Here is a 22,052-nt window from a genome sequence, read left to right as displayed (position 1 = left end):
TTACAGAGCCATCCACGGGTAATGCAAGGTGAGAGAAAGCCAGTGTTAGTCTCTCAAGGTCTATAGAGACTCCGCAGGTAAAAGTTTATCCTAAATGTAGGGATATTAGCCTTAATTTTAAAATGTTAATCTTAATTTCAGCAGACTCGGCAATGGTTTAACTTTTGTTATTCTTTCTAGATGGCAATAATTATTTAACAAAACAAGAGTAGAGGTCTAGATACCAAATCAGTTGTAGCAGAGACGGGGTGGGGTGGGTGTTCATGGCCTTCACTGATCTGGCCATATCCTGAGTACCTGAAGGAACAGCCTCAGCACCCTACTCCACTTGTTGGTTTCTTCAGTCTGTCTCTCTTTTTTTTTCAACTACAGTGTTTGTTCACATATGCATTCCCATTGTCTGCTCCTAGATTTTTTTCTTGCATTGAGTTTTTCAATATTTATTCCTTAGTGATATTTATTGAAATACTTAACTTGGAACTTTCAGTGGCATCCCAAAATAGACTTTAGCAAAAAAAAGTCAAACTGTTTTCAACTAGATCACACGCTCTCACACTGGAAGTTAAAGTGGCAATCACAGGTGCTGCCAAGTGATGTTAACTTAGTTTCTCTTTCAGACCCAGGGGACTTTTTTTTTTTTTTTTTTTCAAAGAAAACCACTAGGTCTTTTTGAATTGCCACCTACTCCCTTCCTTCACCACCCCAGGAAGAGGCTTTTGGAAAGTTGCTGCCTTAGGGACCAAAATAAGTAGACCATTCATTTCTCACAGATATGAAAATTATCATTAAAGGCCTCTCTCAGTAGTGTACTACTGCACACTAAGGAATAGAAAGTTAATGCATTAACTCAGGTCTGGGGTAGGTCATCTTCCACATCTTAGGCAAGTGATATGGAGATAATAACACTTTCCTCAAGGATTGTCATGAAGAACATTAATTCAGCAACCATCCAGTGAGCTCCTACCACATGACGTCATTTTAGTCATGAAGTGCACCTTGACACAGAAGGGAGAGTGTAGCTGTTTAGGTGGGGCTGATATTAGCTGGAGTTGGTAAAGATCTCTTTGAGATAGTGATGTTGAACTACAGATCTTGCATGATGATAAGGAGATAAATCTTGTAAAGATAAAGCAAAACAATTACAGACAAAGAGAACAGCAAGTTCAGTGCCACCAAACAGAAACAAAGTTGGCATGACAGAGAAGATCTGTGTGGAAACGTGGCCAGAGGTATGGTTGGGGGGATAGGTGAAATACTACAGGCTAAAACAAGGAGTTTTAGATTCATGAGGCTCCACTGGAGGAAATTAGGAATGTAGGTAACATTTTCTGTTTTAGAACCTGCAGGAGAAGAAAAACAGAAGTCAACAAGGAACGAAAGGTTGTATAGACTAGGGTTAAAATAAAGAAAATGGGGGAAATTCACTAGATTCAGCATATATTTTGAACATAGACTAGATTACGATGTACTGAATGGAATAGGTGTGGTATTTAAGAAAGGATGAGGGATGATGGGACTTTAACCTAAGCATTAACTGGGATGGAATTTTGGAGGTAAAAATTAATTTTTGTTTGGACATATTAAGATTCAGATGTTTATTGCCCATCTAAGTGAAGATGTCAAGAAAGCAGTTTTAAACTCTGTGAGGCTGGAGGTTTAGGTTTGAGAATTTTCAGCATGTAGGTGATATTTAAAGCCAGGGAACTTAGAGGAGATCAGCTGGGCAGAGTGTAGATGTTAAGAGGAACCGAAGACCAAGCCCGTGGCTCTCTGGTAAGGGACTAAATGTTCGTAGAGTGCTTAGTCCACACTAAATGACAGATTGTGTGCTGTCATTGTTTCTGGGCTTACTTCTTGGAGGTATATTGGCTTCAAGCACATATAGAGCCATAAAAGGCCATGTGGGCCCAAAATTCATCATTCCCTTACCTCGTTTTCCTCCCTTCAGGGAGCCACATGGCTGCCTCTGGGCGGCTTGGGTTTATTTCCATGTCTCGGGTGTTTCTTCGGGAGGCCACCTTGGTGAGGGATAGAATGTGCTGTCAAGACAAGCTCCTCTAGAGCCTGATGCCCGAGGGGTTTGCTAAGCTGCTCCCAGGCACTGAGATGAAAGTTTCCACAAATATTGATATATGTGGTAATGAGGAAGAGAATAATGTGTTGCCACCATGCTCACCCTAGGGCTTGTGCCCAAAGGCAGACTATGCACAGACAGCTAGAGCACATGCAAGTAGAAAGCTACTCCCAGGGTCCACAGAGGCAAGCAAAGCCTGGCTCTGGATTCTGAATTCTGAGTTTTTTCCCAGTTCTACCTGATCTCCTCCCTAGAAGTTCTTGTCGTAAAGATTACCATTACACTTCAAATCAAAAGAGGTGGCCCATCACACACACTGACAGGACAGGAATCGTTGGAACTATACAGTGAACCCACTCCAGATCATGTGATTCAAATGTTAGGTAAAATCTATCTGTCTTGGCTTTGACAGTAAAATCACAATAAAATAACAATCGAATTGATGAATCAGTCAGTTCCAATGTATGTTTTGTCCTTCTCCCTCCAAAGGCTCTCATGCTCCATGTCTGCAGCATACAAAAAAACATAGATGTGCTGGGCTTGCACCTCAAACAACGCAGGTGCGTATAGAATATGAGAGAGAGGAGATCATGACGAGTCCCTGGACGTTACCTCCTGAAATCCACCAAATTCTTCATGAGACTCCTGGTTCCCTTTCGCAGGTGAGCACCATTCTAGTCTTGGGTTTGTCTGATAGTTGCTGTGTTCCTACGTGGTTTCTTACTGTTATTACTATTGTTTGCTTTTCGTGAGATGTGATTGTTTAAGTCAGTTTGAGATAATCGTTCAAGGCATCCACCCTTGTGGGATAGTATTCCAGCATTTCTCTTTCAGAATTCTCCTAGTGTTTATATTTTCTTTTTCATTACAAAACAGCAAACATGAGAACAAATAACTGTACCATAGGCATTAAAATCCATTCTGCTCACTGTTCAGATCTTGTGCCAGGGTAAGTGTCAGATGACGTCCAGCTCACTGTCAGTCTGGGTGTGCTGGGCAATTTCAGCCCTGACTCCCTTCAGCTCTTTGATGGATGGGACAACTCTGCTACCACAACTGTCTTCCCTCTCAATTCTACAGGACTTGTCACAGGAAGAGTCTGAGCCTCATTTTGGGATGGCTGGCATGCACAGCATGTCTGAGAGCACTGGCAGCATCCTCAGCAATCTTGACTGGAATGCCATTGAAGATATGGTGGCCAGTGTGGAGGAAAAGAGCCTGTCCGTCCGCTGGGCCATGGACCTGTAAAGTCTGGACATCATTCTGTTTCCAAGCACCAGCAAGCAACTCATTAAAGTGCTTCTGAAAGATTTGGGGGTTTAGGAGAGGAACAATGAAGGAAGCAAACTGAATTCACCACCTACACCCATATTATCTCCTGGATTAGTCCTTTCAAGAGGGAAAATAAACATTTCTCAATGATTTTGTCTTCATAAGGGCTGTTTATAATAGATGTGCTAAGTCTTTGCATTTGGCTTATGTTTAGGCATCATTTAAAAACACATAAGTACCTTTCAAGCCATGTTTGCATAATAAACTACTTTCAGTAAAAATATATCATCCCTCTTCCTTTACTACATTCTGTGTTCTGAGAAATGACTTTCTGTGGTGAACTTAATAGGAAAAATTCTTTCATTGAGAAGAAAATCACTAGTCTCACCTGAAAAACTCAATAATGAACACTATTTTAGAACTTACCCTTGCCAGGCATCCTGGCACCTGCCTATAACTCCAGCTACTCAAGAGGCTGAGTCAGGAGGATCACAATTTCAAGGGCAGCCTGTGCCTTAGTAAGACTGTGTCTCAAAATTAAAAATAAAGGGGCTGGGGCTGGGGCTGGGGCTCAGCGGTAGCACACTTCCTGGCATGTGCGAGGCACTGGGCTTGATTCTCAGCACCATATATAAATAAGTAAAAGAAAGGTCTGTCAACAACTAAAAAAATATTTTTAAAAAGTTAAAAAGGGCTGGGATATTAGCTCTGTGATAAAGTGCCCCTAAGTTCAATCTCTAGTATCAGTAAACAAAAACAAAACCAAAAATAAAACATATTCTTAAATTACTTGTATAATGTTTGGCCACTTCACATGGATCTTGAACTTGTAAATAAGCCAGGTTTCATGTAGTACTAGAGACCTGTCTTCTGCCCTATAACCTACATTCTTGGAGGATGGAAATAGGAATGGACGCTTTAGGTGGAAAGAGAATGTGAATCCTGTTCTCAAAGGCTTATCTTAACCTTGTAAAAACCAAGGTGCAGAGGCCCACTAGTTTCTAGAACTATACTCGGTTTTAACTAAAAACTAGGACCCTTTAGCCACTTGTTGATTGTTGGTGTAGTATCAAAGAATCCTGGGCTGGGGTTGTGGCTCAGCGGTAGAGCGCTCGCCTTGCAAGCACGAGGCCCTGGGTTTGATCCTCAGCACCACATAAAAATAAATAAGTGAAATAAAAGTATTGTGTCCAACTATAACTAAAAAATAAATATAAAAAAAAAGAATCCCAATGCTAGTTATTCCTCCTTTCCCAATGCTGTGAAGCCAGATTTTCGTCGTATACTTCAACCAAAAGAACATATTGCTGCAGGATGAATGAAGAAGCAGGGAATTTAGCCGTTAACATTAAAGAGATTTGCAGAACCTGTAAATTAATTACATTCTTCTAATTTTTTTGAAAATGGTTTCTATAAAGGAGCTGGGGCTGTAGCTCAGTGGTAGAGCACTTGCATAGCATGTGTGAGGCCCTGGGATTGATCCTCAGCACCACATATAAATAAATAAAGGTATTGTGTCCATCTACAACTAAAAAATAATGTTTTTTATAAAAATGTGATATTGAATGAATTATTAGTCATTTTACAATTTTTTCCACATTTTTCATTGGTGCATAATATTTGTTATTACATATTCATATACGCTCATGCACATGATATAACAGTATATTTTAGATGATATAACTATTGCAGTCCTTTAAAACAATGCTTAACAATTTTAATTACAGGTATAGCCACATAAAAGTTCTTTGGGTTTCTCCTTTAATGTAAGGAGAACAAAATTTGGCAACTGCTACTTCATAGTTAGTAGGAGGAATCCTTCGTATTCAGGCTATTCACGGTTCTTTTATATTTCATACTCCCTTCAGCTGAGCTACTCTTAGAGTAATTCCTTTTATCTCCATTAAACAGTCTGTTTTTTTTAAGGAATTTTTTTGGGCTGGGGATGTAGCTCAAGTGGTAGTGCGCTCTCCTGGCATGCGTGCGGCCCGGGTTCGATCCTCAGCACCACATACAAACAAAGATGTTGTGTCCGCCGATAACTAAAAAATAAATATTAAAATTCTCTCTCTCTCCCTCTCTCACTCTCTCTTTAAAAAAAAAAGGAATTTTTTTTCAGACTTCTTTAATTTCTTTCTATAGATCTAAATTTCTATCTAGTATTTCCCTCAATCTGAAGATTATATTAGTTGTAGTTTTTTGTTTGTTTGTTTTGTTGTTTTTTCCTGTTGCTGGTACTGAGCATTGAACCCAGGGCTTTGCACATGCTAGTCAAGTGCTCTACCACTGAGCTATACCCCAGCCCAGCAATTCTTTTATTACTTTGTGCTGAGGATTGAACACAGGGCCTCACACATGCTAAGCAAGCACTCTACTGCTGAACTGTATCCTTGACCCATTTGTTCCCCCCCACCCCGTATTGGGGATTGAACCCAGGTAGGAGAGATTTACTACTGAGCTCCATCCCAACCTTTTTTATTTTTAATTTTGAGATAGGGTCTCAGTTACTAAAGTCCTCACTAAATTACTGAGGGTGGCCTAAAACTTGTGATCCTCCTGCCTCAGTCTCCTCAGTTTCTGGGATTACAGGTGTGCACCACCATACTTGGCTCCCAGACCCATTTTTAAATTTTATTTTGAGACAGGGTCTCACCAAGTGCCCAGGCTGCTGCACTTGAATATGCAATCCTCATAAGCCTCCAGAGTAGCTAGGGTTACAGGCCTGTGGCCCCACAACCAGCCCAGCATTTTTTTGGGTGGGCCGGTGAGGAGGAGAGTACTAGGTATTGAGCTCAGGGGCACTCAACCACTGAGCCACATCCCCACCTCTATTTTGTATTTATTTAGAGACAGGGTCTGAGTTGCTTAGCACCTCACTTTTGCTGATGCTGGCTGTGAACTTGAGATCCTCCTGTCTCAGCCTCCTAAGCCGCTGGCATTACTAGCACGAGTCACCATGCCTGACTCCAGCATTTCTTATAGTGTATATCTCTGGCAATTCTCTCAGATTTCATTGAGGCCAAGTGTAGCTTTATTTCATCTTTGGTCTTAATTTTTTTAAAATTCTGTTATTTGAGGAGTACAACGTGTTCTGATAAACTTTCACGAGTACAGCATTATTTGATATATATATAGTGAAGTTATTAGTATGGTCCAGTAAGTCAGCATGCTTCATCTTCCACTGTGTGTGCAGGATGCAGCACTACCAACTGTGGTCCTCAAGTACCTTTAGGCCTCTGGATTTATGCATCCTAAAGAGCTGCCACGTTGTACCCTTTGGCCTATTGACATCTTCCCATACCTGACTTGTAACCACCATTCTTCTCTGTTTCTGTGTTTTATTGTTTTGAAATTCCATATGTAGTGGGGCACACTTGTAACCCCAGTGGCTGGCAGGCTGAAGCAGGATCACAAATTTCAGACCAGCCTCAGGAACTTAGCAAGACCCTAAGCAACTTAGTCAGAACCTTTCTCAAAATGAAAAATAAAAAGGGCTGGAGATGTAGCTCAGGGGTAAAACACCTCTGGATTTAACCCCCAGTAGCCCCCCCCCCCCAAGAAAAATCCATGTGTAAGAGATTCACGATGGCAGATTAGAGAAAGGCTGCATATCCAGTTGCTCCATGGCTCAGGCAGCGGGGTGCCATTTCTCAGGGAGGTGGGTAAAAGAGGGAATTCACTGAAGTTCAACATCAGACACTCAGAAACTCTTAGAGACCCAGAAATTCTGGGGCATGAAACAAAACAAGAAAGAACATTGGAGCCAAGCCAGCGGCATCAGCAGCAATAGCACTGGTTCGCCACAAGGGGGAGGGATGACATAAACAGGACACAACAGACAAACTCAGCACAGAAAAACCTGCAGATCAGGAGAGCAACCTGAACTTAGCTGATGCGGAGGCTACAGGGCCAACTGGTGTTTGAAAGGGGCTCCCCATTTTTCAACTGGCAGGTGGAGAAGTGAGGCAGGAACCATCTTGAGGTGTCCACACTGCAACTTGCTACTTTGGGAGCCCAGACCATAACAAACATGGCCTTACTGTCCTGCCAAGTGCCCACTGGGCGGACTAGGGTGTGCCTAGCAGAACATGATTGAAACAGGCACAGTGAAGACTGGTACCCCGGGGGATTCGAGTCAGAGATACAGAGGGGATGCAACCCCTTCTCTTTGCATCTGGCAGCTCACATGACCAGCTAAAGAGTGTTGGGAAACTACACCTGGGGACTCAGCCCGGGAATACCACATCCATAGGCAATTGGATGTGTGAGACCTATAAGGGTTGGCTTCCGCAGCCTATGGGTAGAGATTTTGGGAAGCCCTGGAGAGATCAGCATCTGCCCAACCCTAAGGGTGTGTTGGTCTGATTTCTCCAAAACAGATACCATCCAACAAAGTCCCAAAGATCTGATGAGAGTGAAAGTCCAGCCAGTGGAACTTCCCATTTAGAACTCTGCAGCAGCCCCACCCCAGGAGCTTAGTGATCTGTTCTGTCCAAACAAAACTCAATCAAGAGTACTTTCCACTCTGTCCTATTGTACTGATGACGGGGGAAGCTGACAGCTATTTTAGCCACCTGCAGTTCCAGGCCACTCCAACTGGCAGCTCAGTGAGCAGCACAAAGAGAGGATGGGTTGAACAATCCCAGCCCTTGCTCTAACCGCCCAAGAAAAAACGAGGGCAGTCTGGCATAGGCAGCGAACATTTGTCCTTGTCCAATAGTTTTGATCACCTCAGCAGAAATGCAGAGACAATTCTTTCATTTTGTTTCTTTTTTCATCTTTCCAGTTGTAGATGGACACAATATCTTCATTTTATTTATTTGTTTATGTGGTGGTGAGGATCGAACCCAGTGCCTCATTCATTCAAGACAAGTGCTCAACCACTGAGCTACAACCCCAGCCCAATTCTTTCGTTTTTTATTAAAGACTCTCCCCACTGCCTTTATAAGTGTGTGTGTGTGTGGGGGGGGGGTTATTCTTGCTATGCTGATTGGTTCATGAAATGTGTGTACATTTTTTTCTATTTTTAACATTTTTGAGGGGTCTTTTGAGGGGTTAGGATTAATTGGGGGGGTTGTTTGGTGGTTTTGGTACTGGAGATTTAACCCAGGGGTGCTTAATCACTGAGCCACATCCCCAGCCCTTTTTATTTTTTTTTTATTCTGAGACAGTGTTTTGCCAAGTTGCTTAGGGCCTACCTTGTGGAGCCTGACTTTGAACTTGCAATCCTCCTGCATCAGCCCCCCAGCTGCTGAGATTACAGGCACGTGCCACTGTGCAGGGCTAGGATTTATTGTTTATTTGGGGGTTTTGTTTCTCATTCTCTCCGTTATTCTTCCTTTAATAGACAAATTCTCCTTTTCTCTCTCTATATATGGATATTTATTTTGTTTCTTTAATTTTTCTCCTTCTTTATAACCATTGTTTGTTACATCTCTTCTGCTTTCTCTGTTCATGTTTTGAATATTCTATACATTCTTTTACATTTTCTTTAATCATATAAACTATTTTTATCATCTTTTTAAAAAAATATTATTTATTTTTAGTTTTTCGGCAGACACAACATCTTTGTTTGTATGTGGTGCTGAGGATCAAACCTGGGCCGCACGCATGCCAGGCTATGCGCTACTGCTTGAGCCACATCCCCAGCCCCTATTTTTATCATCTTTTAGAACTGTTTTGTTGACATAATTTCCGCCCCCACCATTTTGTTTTAGTTATTAGTATGTGGATGGCATGTTTGATACCTGCTGTTTACTTCAGTGCCAGATCTAGTTCATGGTTATTTGTTGCTGTTGCCATTGGCAGTTGCTGCCTTTCCTGTTTTTGTGGTAATTGGTAGTATAGGTGTCATAGTAGGCATTGGGTCTTTTATTTTAATGCTAGATGGTGTTCACTGCTATTGTTGTTGTTTGTTTCCCATTTTCTGTGAGGCTCTGGGAATATACTAGGACACTACAAATTCATAGGCTAGAGCTTCTGTTGTTGAGCTACACACAAAACCCAGCCAAGAGACACTGCACCTTGCTCCACACACAACTAACCACACTCAAGCTTCAATGATACTTGAAAAGATAGGAGAGGGGGAAAACCCCAAATCAATGACCAGTCCCCAAATAGGAATGGCTGGGGGACCCATGAAGCCCACTCATGACCATGTGCTTCTACAGCAAAAAATGAATAAATAAATAAACACTGTGAACACCACACCTACAAGGCGTCTCAACTTAGTTTGCTCCCAGGTCCCACTGCTTTGGTTTGGATATGTGCTTCTGTGATAATGCAGGGATATTCAGAGGTGAGATTAATAGATCATTGGAGCTGTGACCTAATCAGTCCATCCTACTTTGAATGGACTAAGTGGGTGGTAACTGTATGCAGGTGGGGCATGGCTAGGAGAAGTGGGTCACTGCAGGGTGAGTCCTGGAAGGGTTCATTTTCCCTGTGGCCCTCACCCCTGCTTCCTGGCCACCATGAATGGAGCAGTTCTCCATCACACCCTTCCATCATGATGCTGTGCCTCAAGTTGGGCCCAGAGCAATAGAGTTGGTCTGCCATGGATTGAACCTCTGTAACTTGAGCCAAATAAACTTTTCATTCTCTAAGTTGTCCTTATCTGGCATTTTGGTCACAGCAACAAAAAGCTGTACTGAGAAGTGGACTCATTGCTGTGATTAACCTTACCTTGTGGTTCAGAAACCTTTGGAACTGGTTTGCAGGAAAAACCTGAAAAAGTTCCAAAGGTGCATAATAGGTGATTTTGGTGGGACCTGAGAAGACCAGAATGCTGATAGGAATGCAGACAGTTGAGACTGTGCTCATGAGCTTTTGAGTGTTAGGGACAGAATGCTATGGTTTGCAGAGAATGTGTTTCTGAAAAGCTCCTGTGTTCATGCAAGAATATTCAGGGGCTGGGTCATGGCTCAGTGGTAAAGCACTTGCCTCTCACATGTGAGGTACTGGGTTCGATCCCTGGCACCACATAAAAATGAATAAAGATATTGTGTCCATCTACTACTAAAAAATATTTTAAAAAAGAATATTCAGAAGTAGAATGATTAGATCATGAGAGCTGTAACCTAATCAATCCATTCTAGTTTGAAGGCTAACTGGGTGTTAACGATCAGCTGGTGGGTTATGGCTGGAAGAGGTGGGCACTGGGGGTGTGCCCTGGATAGGTAAATCTTCCCTGAAACTCCTTCCCCCTCTCTCTCGTTTCCATGAATGGAGCAGCACTGCTTCACGCTGCCCTTCTGCCATGATATTTTGTCTTACCTTGGACCAGAGCAATGGAGTTAGCCTACCAAGGACTGAACCTCTGAAACCATGAGCCAAAATAAATTTTTGTTCTCTAAGGTTGTTATTGTTTGTTTCTTGGTAACAGAATGAAAAACCAGATTAATACATCTGCTTAGAATACACAGAGTTGTTAAATTCAGAATAGCAGTCACAGAGGTTATATAGCCAGATCTATAAGGATTCCATTCTTGTGAGACATAAGAAAAGTGGATTCTCAAACTCTGACAAAATACACACTATATCAAAATACACTAACATCACCAAAGAACTAGAAGGGAATTTATATGACAAAACCCACTTTGGAAAGTTACTGAAAATTTCACAACAACCTGATATCCAAGAACATGCTGCCAGAAGAAGGCTGGGTCTTAAAAAGGCCCCTAAGTAAGAGTGCAAGAGAAATCCATTCCAATAAATGCACAAAACCCAACACAGCAATATAAGAAATGTGAAAAAACAAGGTAACATGACACATCCTAAAATTCATAATTCATCAGCAACTAATTCAAAGATACTAAAGTAGATAAATTCCAGATAAAGAATTCCAAAGAATGATTATAAAAATGATCAATGAATTCCAAGAGAACATAGAAAAACAAGTATATTGTTTTTCTAAAGGGAATATACAGATTCAGTGTGATCCCCATCAAAATACTAATTACATTCTTCACAGAACTAGAAAAAAACAGTCCTGAAATTCATTTGAAAGAGTAAAAGATTCATAATGGCCAAAGCAATTCTAAGCAAAAAAAAAAAAAAAAAAAAAAAGCAATGCTGAAGACATCAGAATACCTGATTTCAAATTAATAAAGAACCATCATAACAAAAACAGCATGGTCCTGGCATAAAAACAGACACAGAGATCAAGGGCATAGAATAGAAGACACAGAGACAAACCCACACAGACACACACAGTTTGATCTTTGACAAAGGTGCCAAAAACATACATTGGAAAAAAGCTTCTTTTGCGGGGAGGTATGGAGAATTGAACCATTGAGCCACATCCACAGCCCTTTTATATATTTTTATTTAGAAAAAGTTTCTCGCTAAGTAGCTGAGGCTGGCTTTGAGCTCACGATCCTCCTGCCTCAGCCTCCTGAGCTGCTGGGATTACAGGCGTGCACCACCATGCCTTGGCAAAAGGCAGCCTTTTTAACAAATGGTGCTAAGGAAATTGGTTATCCATATGTATAAGATTGAGACTAGATCCCTCTCTTGCCCCCTGCAAAAAAGTCAACTGAGAATGGATCAAAGACATAGGACTTAGTCCAGAAACCTTGAAACTCCTAGAAGAAAACGTGGGGTCAACATTCCAACATGTAGGCCCCAGCAGTGACTTCCTTAGTAGGACTCCTCAAGCTTAGGAAATAATACTAAGAGTTAATCAATGGGACAGGATCAAATTTAAAATCTTCTGCACAGCAAAGGAAACAAGAATGTGAAGAGAGAACCCACAGAAAGGGAGGAACTCTTTGCTAGCTATTCCTCTGATAGAGGATTAATATCCAGAATATATAAAAAAACTGAAAATACCCTAATAATACAAAACAAACAAACAAAAAATTCCAAATAACCCAATCAATAAGTGGTCAAACTAACTAAACAGACACTTTTTAAAAGAAGAAGTACAAGTAGTCAAAAATATATGAAAAAATCTGGACTGGGGTTGTAGTTCAATGGTAAAGCACTTACCTTGCATGTGTGAGGGACGGGGTTTGATCCTCAGCACCACATAAAAATAAATAATAAAGATATTGTGTTCATCTACAACTGAAAAAATATTTTTAAAAAATCTTAAAACGTCTTTAGCTATTAGGGAAATTCAAATCAAAACTACATTTCATCTCACTCCAGTTAGAATCAAGAACACAAACAATAATAAATGCTATAGAGGATGTAGGGTAAAAAGGTACACTTTTAACTGTTGGTGAGATTGTAAATTAGTATAACTACCATAGAAATCAGTTCCTCAAAACTCTAGAAATGGAGCCACCATATGGCCTACCTATGCCACTCCTCAATATTTATTCCTAAAGAATTAAAATCAAGCTAGATGTGGGAGTGTACATCTTAATTCTAGCTGCTGAGGAGGCTGAGGCAGGAGGATTTTGAGTTCTAAGCCAACCTCAGCAACTTAGGGAGACCTTAAGCAACTCAGTGAGACCCTGTCTCTAAATAAAATATAAAAAAGGGCTGGGGATGTGGCTCAGTAGTTAAGTGCCCCTGGGTTCAACTCCCAGTAACAACAACAAAATAAAATGTATACTTATCTGTGCACTCCCAAATTTATAGCAGCATAGTTCACAGCAGACAAATTGTGAAACCAGCCATTAAGTGTCAATTAATGTCTGAATGGATAAAGAAAATGTGTTGCATATATATCATGGAGTTTTATTCAACCATAAAAAGAATGAAATTATCTCATTTGTAGAAAAATGGATGGAACTTGAGAGCATTATGTTAGGAAATAAGCTATACTCAGAAAGTCAAGGGTTGTATGTTTTCTGTCGTGTGTGGTTCTAGACAGGATAAAGGAAAAGAAAGGTGGTGGTGGGGAAGATCTCAGATCCGTGGAATAAAGGAAAGGGATCAAAGGAAGAGAGAGGGAAAGGGGAAATACTGTGGGACAATACTGAGCAAATTATATCAGATACTTGTATAAATATGTAACAAAACACTATTATGTGTAATTATAAAGCAGCAATAAAAATATGGAAGGAATAAATTAAGAGCAAAAAGTAAAATACAAGTAAATATGTAACTGATTATATAACACTTTTATATCTGATTAATTTCACTTAACAGAATATCCTCTATTTTCATTCTTATTGTCACAAATAGCAGGATACCTTTCTTGGGGAGGTGTTGGGGATTGAACTCAGGGGCACTCAACTACTGAGCCACATCCCCAGCCCTATTTTGATTTTTATTTAGAGACAGGATCTCTCTGAGTTGCTTAGCACCTCACTTTTTCTGAGACTGTCTTTGAACTTGCAATCCTCCTGTCTCAGTCTCCCAAGTCTCTGGGATTATAGGCGTGTGCCACTGCACCTGGTAGGATACACTTTTTTATGGTTGAATAATATTTGCTAGGCAAGCAATCTACCACTAAGTCACATGCACAACCCTCTTGTTTTTAATAAAAACCATACTAACAGTTATTAGACAATATCTCATTGTGGTTTTATTATTATTTTCTTTTAACGGATGGGGTCTCGCCATGTTGCCCCAGCTGGCCCCTGACCTCCTGGGCTCAGGTGATCCTCCTTCCTCAGCCTTCAAGTAGTTGGCAGATATGCAACACTGCAACCCTCTCGCCCACTGTGGTTTTGCTCATGGTTAGTGATGTTGAGCACCTTTTCACGTCCCCGTTGGCCATTTTTATTTCATCTTTGGAAAAATGCACATTCATGTCCTTTGCCTATTTTTTATCCATTTTTGGGGGGCTATTTTGCTTTTATGTTAATTCCTCATATATTTTTGTATATTATCAGATATATGTGTACAATAGTTTCTCCCAATCCGTGTCTTCACTCCTGATGTTTTCCTTTGCTGAGCATTTATTTTTTTGTTGCTTCTGCTTTTGGGGTTCTATCCAAAAAAAAAAAAAATGATTTCTAAGACCAATGTCAGGGAGCTTTTCCCATGTGTTTTCTTCTAGGAGTTTTACAGTTTGGGGTCTTACATTTAGGTCTTTAATCTATTTTGAGTTGCTTTTTGTGTATGGTGTGAGGAAAAGGTCCAAATTCATTCTTTTGCATGAGCGTTTCTAGTCTGTCCTTTCCTTTTTTCTTTCTTTTCCTTTCTTTCTTCAGTACTAGGGACTGAACCAAGGAGTGTTTTACCACTGAGCTCCCTCCCTATCCTTTTTTATTTTGGGACAGGGTCTCACTAAAGTTGTTGAGGTTGGCCTCTAGCTTGCAATCCTCCTGCCTCAGCCTCCTCACTTGCTGGGATTACAGGCATGTGCCAGTGCACCCAGCCTTAACATCATTTATCAAAGAGATTATCCTTTCATTATTGTGTCTTCTTGATGCTCTTATTGAAAATTTGTTGACCATTGAGGCTTAAGTTTACTTCTGGCTTTATCATGTTTCATTTTTTTGTGTGTGTGTGTGTGTTTCTTTTAAATTTATTTTATTTTATTTTATTTGCAGTGCTGGATGGAGCCCAGGCTTCATGCATGCTAAGCCAGCACTCTTATGGTCCTCTATGTGTCTATTTTTATAACAATATTATACTGTTTTGATCATGATAGTTTTGTAGTAGATTTTGAGATCAGGTAATGTGATGCCTTTAAACTTTCTTGTTTTTACTTAGGTTTGCATTGGCTATTTAGGGTCTTTTGTAGTTCCAGATCAATTTTACGATTCTCTTTTCTGTTTCTGTTAAAAAATGTTATTTGAATTTTTATAGAAATTGCATGAAGTCTTCAATCACTGCCTCAGTCAGCTTTTCCTCACGGTAATGAAACACCTCACACAATCTCATACAAAGAAAAGAGGTTTGTTTAGCTCACATCCAGGAAGTCCAAATAGCACAGCACATGCTCCACGGTGAGGGCATTACCTCCTGGCCAAGAGCAAACTATATCCAAACCATAACAGTTACCCTCATTTTTTAAAGGTGTTTTCACTCGATGTAGAATTTCAGCATTCATGAGGTCTCGTTGCATTGTCTTCTTGTTTGCATTGTTTCTAGGGAGAAGTTGGCCATTCCCTCCATCACTTCTACCTGTGTAATAGGTCATTTTCTTCTGGATATTGTTAATATTTGCTCGTGGTTTCTGATTTCCAGCAGTTTGACTATAGTGTGTTTTTCTTTGCATTATACCTAAGCTCTTGAATCCTAGTTGAATTTTTTAATCAAACAATATAACAGTATTTACTGTCTGATTACGATAGATTTATAGATTTTTTAAATGTTTATTTTTTAGTTTTAGATGGACACAATATCTTTATTTTATTTTTATGTGGTGCTGAGAATCGAACCCAGTGCCTCACACATGCCAGGTGAGCGTGCTACCACTTGAGCCACATCCCCAGGTCCCTAGCTTTATAGATTTTGAGATCAGGTAATGTGATGCCTCTAAACTTTGGTGGTTTTTTTTTTTTTTTTGCTTAGGCCTGCAGTGGCTATTTAGGGTCTTTGTAGATTCACGTGTACTACTTCTTCAAATAATTTTTTCTGCCCTACTCTCCCTCTCTTCTTCTGAGTCTCCATATGATAGGTTAACAGATACTGTCAGGTAAGTCCCTGAAGCTCTGATCATGTTTTCTTTCTCTCTTTTCTTTAATTTCTATCAAGTGCACTTTGAACATCACTGGCTTTCTTATTCTACTTCCAGTCCATCATTAAGCCTATTGAATGATTTTTTTAGTTATTGCACTTTAACAGTCTAGATTTTCCACTTGATATTTTTTTTTATGATTTCCATTGATCTTCTGAGTTAAATGTTGTTGTTTTAATGAATGAGTCCCTCCTATGTGCTCATTCATTAAAACAACATTTTCCTTTAATTCTTTCTTCTCCTTCTCCTCCTCCTCCTCCTTCTTCTTTTGGAGGAAGAAAAGATTATTTGGTGTTTATGGTTTCAGAGGTCTCAGTCCATAGACGACGGACTCCTTTGCTCTGTGCCTGAGATGAGGCAGAACATCATGGCAGAAGAATGTGGAGGAGGAAAGCAGCTAAGCACATGGTAATCAGGAAGCAGAGAGACTCCTTTAATTTTTAAAACATTTTATTTTTGTTCTTATAAGAGTGTCTTTAAAGTCTTTCTCTGGGGCATCTCAAACTTTGTTTCTGTTGACTTTTTTTTCTTTGAATGTCTACTAATTTTATTATGTAAGGAATACAGTGGGTGATATATAATAGATCTGGATTCTGTTAGTTTCCACTGAAGAGCTGATAGTTGTTATTCGTATAGGCAGTTCAAGGCTAATCATCTTGCTTATGTGTAGGCTTAGCATTTTGTTAATGTCATCTTAAGGAAAGCCCCAGGTGTATCCCACATCTCTCTAACTTGGTAGAATACAATCTCCAAAATCCAGGTTTGATTTTTGGCTTTCTAGACCTTACTCCAGAGCACAGCCCTTAATTCTGAGGCATCCTTTTTTGTGTGTCTGGAGAATTAAGGAGGTGTCAGCACCCCACTCTGGCTGGTCTGGGCCCAGATATTCCCCACACTACTCAACTTTGAGTATCTGTTCTCCTTCAACCTGCTTTTTGGTAAGCCACACATAGTGTTACATTCAAACAAGCAGTGCAACCCTTAAAAAAGACTTCATAGGAAAGTTCCACATGGACTTTTGGCAAGATAATGTAAGGCTTCATAAGAAATATACCTTTTTGGACTCAGGATAGTATATCAGCAGATACCCTGCTTAGGATTATCACAATAAAGTGGAAAAAAATTTCCCATGATTATGGCGTACTAATATGAGGGGTTTTTTTTGTTGTTGTTGTTGCTCTCCCCTGCAGACAGTCACTCTGAATACCTTGAACTCTTACCTTTGCCTCCTCAACCAGTGGGAGCACTGTCATCTTCTTGGAGTTGTGCTAGAGTCAGGATGATATCCTGAAGCACACAGCTGGGGGCCCATGGGACTCCCCTCAGGTCTTCTTGTGCCACATGGTGTCTGATATCGAGGAGAAGGCATCTCACATATGTTTTGTAGGCTGAGCAGGTACTAGTTATTTTGTCATAGCTGGAAGTGAGTCTTCTCTTAGGGAATTTTATCTCCAAATAGCAAACCTGAAAGAATGAATAAAGGAGAGCAGAGCAGAGATTATCAGAGAACTAATAGTCTTGGTTTCTAGCCTGTTAGCTCAATATGTTCACATCATCTTCAAACAACTGTCCATGTGATTGAGACACAACCTTCCCATCAGTTTACATGTTCCTTGTGGCTGCTTTGGTGCCTCAGGGTCGGAGTTGCAAAATTGCAACATAGATCTTATAAACAGCAAAGCCTAAAATACTTATTTTCTGACTTCACAGAGAAACATTGTCTGGCCATTGTCCTCCAGTGGAGCCCTCCAGAGGAACCACATCTACATGCTCTGTGCCTCAATGTACCTTCGCCTAAGTGGACAGTTGGGCTGGGTGCGTTGGCACTTGCCTATAATTCTAGCTTCTTGAGGGACTGAGGCAAGGGGATTCCAAGTTTGGGGCCAGGCTGGGCAACTTAGTGAAACCCTGTCTCAAAATAAAAATTAAAAAGTGGTGGGAACATATGGAGCTTAGTTGTAAAGTATCCCTGGATTCGATTGGCAGTACCATAAAATAAAATAAATAAAAATACAATAAAATGACTGTTAGCTATAACCAGATGCATAGAGAAAATTCACACTATAGAAAGGAGAATCCAAATTAAACAGGCAAGGGCCAGTGGTAGAGCACTTGTCTAACAGTGTGAGACCTTGGGTTTAATTCTCAGCATGTGTGCATGTTCACATACAGACAGACACACATGTGAAACACAGAATACAGAAAAGAAATTATGAGGAAATAGAAGAAGTGGTTTTTTAAAAAACGGAAAAAGCCTCAATAACAAGAGTTAAAAAAAGAGTAAAGAACATAAGTAACAGAAATTTCAGAGAGGATAAAGAAACTAAAGGGGAAGAAATTAAAGAAAATTCTTTATTTTTTATTAAAGAAAATTCTTCAGTGCTAGGGGCAGATTAAAGAAGTCTACAACATATCTTGAAAAAGGAATTTTTAAAAGTGATACGCTTTAAGGGACATCAGTGTGAAATACAGAAAATATCCTAAAAGTTTCTAGATAGAATAAATGCCAGATACAAAGGAACAAACAGAATGGTATCAGTCTGCACAGGTTATAAGATTATGGTAAAATGTTTTCAAAGGGAAAAACTTGGAGTTCTAGACCCAGTTATCATCATGAGAGGGAGAGCAGAGAAATTTCCACACACCTAATGATTCCAAAGTTTGTGTCTGTGCACCCATTCTTAGGGAGTTACAGCAAAATATGTTTAAGTAAACTGAGCGCATTTAAGGTAAAAGGAGGTGTGGATTCCCGAGGTGGATTTTGGATCTGACTAGGGAAAGGAAGGAAAACTGGTACAACTGTGCATCAGTCTCAGAAAACCAGTCTTAATTAGTGCATAAGAAAGAATATTCCCAGGCCAGAGTTTCCTGATGAGGCACAGGGGGTGGGTCGGGGTAGAGCGTGGGGGAAGACTAAAATAATGAATTATGCTACCAGGTGTGCCACCTGTAATCCCACCATTGTGGAAGCTGAGGCAAGAGGATCACAAGTTCAAGTCCATCCTTGGCAACGTAGTGAGACCCTGTCTCAAAAAAAAAAAAAAAAAGGTCCGGGGATTTAGCTTAGTGCTAAAATGCCCCTGGTTCATTCTCCAGGACCACAAAGCAAACAAAGGACGAATTATGTCTACAAGCATTCCAAAAGAATTAAATATTTCTATTTATGAAAAAAATATGAGTGAAGAAACAAAGCAATTTTACTGAAGCAGAAATAAAAGCACACAAGAAAAAAATATTCGTGATAACATTAAGTTTTGGTTATGATTGAAAAATATTTACATAGTTTTATATTACTTAAATGCTTATTAAATATATTGATACCCATATTGAGGAGGGGAGATATGAGAGCCAAGTCTTTATCCATCATAAAAAGCCAATCCTAATTCAATATATAGATTTTGAATTCATAAATTTTAAGAATATATTCTTTAGAAATATAGATATAATGACCCCAAGAAAGAGCTAAGGGTTCAAAATAGTTGCCACTACACAGAAGGACTGAACTGGGTGGGGAAGGGTGGGGCAAGGCATTATTTCCCTAAGGTTGGTTAGAAAAATGAAAGTATTAAATAAAATAAACTTTAATACTGCGCTAAAATCCTGTCTACTCATAGTTTGTATCAATAGTTTATACAATTACTTTGAATTGTATGAAAGGCAGGATCTTAAAGGTGTAATTGATTGAAATCATGCAGAAATCCAGTAAGACCTTTCTCCTTTCTAGATAACACCATCTGTTAATTTATTTCTTCTTTTCAAATCATAGTTATTATTCTTGGGCTGTTCTGTAGATGAACCAAAGGGTCCGTCAGTTTGTCTTCTATGTGGATAAATACCCTTACCTTCCTAAGGAAATTTACACCAATTATCTCATTACAATTCAAATAACCAAACAAAACAATGTGATTGATGTAACTTCATAAACAGTCTATAAATGAGTTCATTCCTCTTCTTCCATTACTATCACTCCAGCCTGTCACCATCACCCCCCTCCAATCATTCCATAAATTGTAGTGGTATTTTTAAAATTTTAAAAATATTATAGGTTGTGGTACTGGGGATTGAAGCCAGGGGCACTTTGCCACTGAGCTACCTCCCCAGCCCTTTCTATTTGTTATTTTGAGACAGAGTCTTGCTAAGTTGCTTAGGGCCTCACTGAGTTGTCAAGGCTGGCCTCCAACTATCGATTCGCCTGCCATAACCTCCTGAATGGCTGGGATAATAGGCGTGCACCACAGCACCTGGCTGTAGGTCTTTTGAAAATGCGAATTGGACTCCACACATGTAAATCTCCTTTTCACTCCCACCCATCTTAACCTCTTTCACGGCTGGTTCATTGGACATCCTTAACATTGCTTGCAGAAGCACGAGTTGGCCCTTCTCTTTTAGTCAGCCTCCTCATTCTTTCTTTTCTTCCCTGCCATTCCTTGGAACTGCTACAGGCCATGTGTTCCTTCTTCCTCTCCTCCTGGGTTGGTCAGCTTTCCATCACTGTGACAAAATACCTAAAATAGACAAAGGACAAAGGTTAACTTTGGGTCATGGTTTCAGTCCATGGTCTCTTGGTCATGTTACTTTGGGTTTGTGGTTTGGCAGCATATAATAGGAGCTTGTAACATCCAGGAAGTGAAGAGAGAGAGGAATGGGCCAGGCTCCCAATACTCCCATCAAGTGCATGCCCCCAATGACCTAACCCCAACTCTTAAAGGTTCCACCACCTCCCAATAGTGTCACCAGCTGGGAACCAAGCCTTCAACACGTGAGCCCTCAGAGGACATTTACGATCTAAACCATAACACCTCCCTTCACCTATTCTTTTCCCTTAAGTAATGAATTGCTGAGAGAAAAAAAAAAAAATTGTCATTTTGTATTTATCAAGAGTCAACCAGGGGCTGGGGATGTGCCTCAAACGGTAGCATGCTCGCCTGGCATGCGTGCGGCCCGGGTTCGATCCTCAGCACCACATACAAACAAAGATGTTGTGTCCGCCGAAAACTAAAAAATAAATATTAAAAAATTCTAAAAAAAAAGAGTCAACCAACATTATTTGGTATCTATTATATCCATTATACGTCAGGCTTTATCTGAGGCTGACTTTCACTTGGAGAAGGAAGCGTTTCTGATCACCGACTTCTATTACTTTTTCTTTCACTCACCTCAGTTGTAATTAAATGATCGGATACTGTATACTTTGTAGTATAATTACAACTACTAGAATGCAAGCTTATTGCCAATGGGTCCACAAGCACTCAAGTAAATTCTTGTCAAACAATGGAATTTGCCACATGTATAAGGCCATGGGTTCAATCCCCAGCCCCAAATAAAAAGGAAAAAAAAAATAAAGAAAAGGAATGATGGAATCTGCACAAATAAAAATGATAGAATGAGTGTCAGTACCTAATGATCTCTAGGACAATCTGTTAGAGTGGCTGGAAAGAATAAGCCAATGCTTTAGCTCAAGAAAGGAGTGCAGACTTCAGTGCCAGACCTCTATCTTCTCACTTGACTCATTCCCTGTTGGGGAACACTGTGCCTCACCTCCAGAACCACTCTCTAGAAATCTCATACACCTCTTTCCCTGACTCTGTCGTCCCATCATTCCTTGTCTGCTGTTCCTATTATACTTGCTCTTTCACTTGATGTAGACCTCTGAACATTCAGCCTCCCATTTGCTCCCAATTTAGCTCTTCAACTATGCCTCCTCCCAAATCTGGCTCAATGAACATTGCTGGAGAGAAATAACACAATCAGGGATGGCGTTTTGGCTCAGCGGTAGAGCGCTCTCCTAGCACCTGTGAGGCCCTGGGTTCTATCCTCAGCACCACATAAAAATAAATAAAGGTATTGTGTTCATCTACAACTAAAAAATAAGTATTAAAAAAATAGCACAATCATACAGTTTAGCATCACCACAATGCTGTCCACTGCAGCCACTGATTAATGCACAGGCCATTTCATACTCTTCAAAGTCCTTTAAAATTGTCCTTTAAAATTTTTAAAAATTTTAAAGTCCTTCCAAATCTTTGAATGTGGCACACGAAGCCCTTTATTATCAGCTTTCTTCTCCAGCTGCCCTTCTCAGAATTTAGGTATTGTATTATTTCCTTCCCTGCTCTG

At 40.1% G+C, this 22,052-nt stretch overlaps 1 protein-coding gene across 7 annotated transcripts in view; it reads left to right on the top strand.

Annotated features, from left to right (window-relative positions):
• Positions 1–3,629, top strand: part of Cplane1 (ciliogenesis and planar polarity effector complex subunit 1) — a 153,452-nt gene extending 149,823 nt beyond the window's left edge. For 6 of the 7 annotated variants that reach the window (XM_071612672.1, XM_071612673.1, XM_071612674.1 and 3 more), the window contains 2 exons: positions 2,564–2,736; positions 3,155–3,629. In XM_071612672.1, coding sequence (XP_071468773.1) covers positions 2,564–2,736; positions 3,155–3,322 — 341 coding nt within the window. In that variant the 3' untranslated portion in view covers positions 3,323–3,629. Of the gene's footprint in view, positions 1–2,563; positions 2,737–3,154 lie in introns of those variants that run through there. The other variant, XM_071612678.1, reaches the window with a different exon arrangement.
• Positions 3,630–22,052: the final 18,423 nt, after the last annotated feature.

Source organism: Marmota flaviventris, chromosome 5 (assembly GCF_047511675.1).
Source record: "Marmota flaviventris isolate mMarFla1 chromosome 5, mMarFla1.hap1, whole genome shotgun sequence".
In the NCBI taxonomy this organism is placed as follows: Eukaryota; Metazoa; Chordata; class Mammalia; order Rodentia; family Sciuridae; genus Marmota; species Marmota flaviventris.
Note: the sequence above shows the minus strand (reverse complement) of the source record. Positions and strands in the feature narration are given on the sequence as shown.